General features: G+C 26.6%; 1 protein-coding gene across 1 annotated transcript in view; it reads right to left on the reverse strand.

Moving 5' to 3' along the window:
• Positions 1-291: 291 nt before the first annotated feature.
• The window catches only part of LOC108575200 (calcineurin subunit B type 2), a 1,325-nt gene continuing 644 nt past the window's right edge, over positions 292-972 (reverse strand). The window contains exons 3-5 of the mRNA XM_017937936.1: positions 697-908; positions 409-618; positions 292-339 (exon numbers count right to left, since the gene is read on the reverse strand). Coding sequence (XP_017793425.1) covers positions 292-339; positions 409-618; positions 697-908 — 470 coding nt within the window. The remainder of the gene's footprint in view (positions 340-408; positions 619-696; positions 909-972) is intronic.

Here is a 972-nt window from a genome sequence, read left to right on the forward strand (position 1 = left end):
GCTCTCATTTTATAATATTAAAACTTGTACAATGTTTAGTGGATGTGCACAATTTTAGAAAGTTGTGGTCAATAAATTCTAATATATATTGTACTATGGAAAAAATGTTAATAGTGACAAATTTATGTATCAATTGGCTTGATTAAAGGTTTAGTAATGATGATAGTTTCACTCTACATAGTTTTGTTATTTAATAACTATCCAATAAATCTGTTGTTAGTAATAAATTTATAAAGTCAAATTGATATTACCATAAATAGGTATTTAATACTTTTCACAAACTTTGATCTTTTAAACATCAACTACCATCTTCTTATGAATATCTGTATTACCAACAACCTGAAATCACATGTAACAAGAGTTTTATATGATTACTATCACTTTAATCCTCAAACATATAATACTTACGGAACAGAATTCCTCAAAACTAATTTTGCCATCTTCATCTTTATCAGCAAATAATATGGTTTTATCAACAATTTGTTGAAGCTGTGTATCTTTCAAATTATTGCCTACCATCATTTTCAATACTTGGAACAATTCTCCATTGCTTATGAAACCATCATTATCCATATCATAAATTCTAAAGGCAAATCTTAATTTGCTTTCTTTATCACCCTGTTTAAAGAAGCAAAAAAATGTTTTTAGATACATTGTTTATATTCTTTTTAATTGCACAACAAAATTAGTACATACCTTAACACTAAACTGAGAAACACCATGAATAAATTCTTTAAAATCTACTTCTCCGTTACCATCAGCATCAAATATATCTATAACACGTTGTACTAGAGGATTTTGTTGTAATTCTGGCAATGACATAAATTCATCAATACTTAAAGCACCACTGTTATCCAAATCTAACTTCCGAAATCGTTTTCCCAGTCTTCTAATTTCATCAACATCAACTAAGATATTAATATGTATTAGAAAATAATATAAAAAGAATAATAGCAATGATCATATGGTTTA

Source organism: Habropoda laboriosa, unplaced genomic scaffold (assembly GCF_001263275.1).
Source record: "Habropoda laboriosa isolate 0110345459 unplaced genomic scaffold, ASM126327v1 scaffold207, whole genome shotgun sequence".
Classification (NCBI taxonomy): Eukaryota; Metazoa; Arthropoda; class Insecta; order Hymenoptera; family Apidae; genus Habropoda; species Habropoda laboriosa.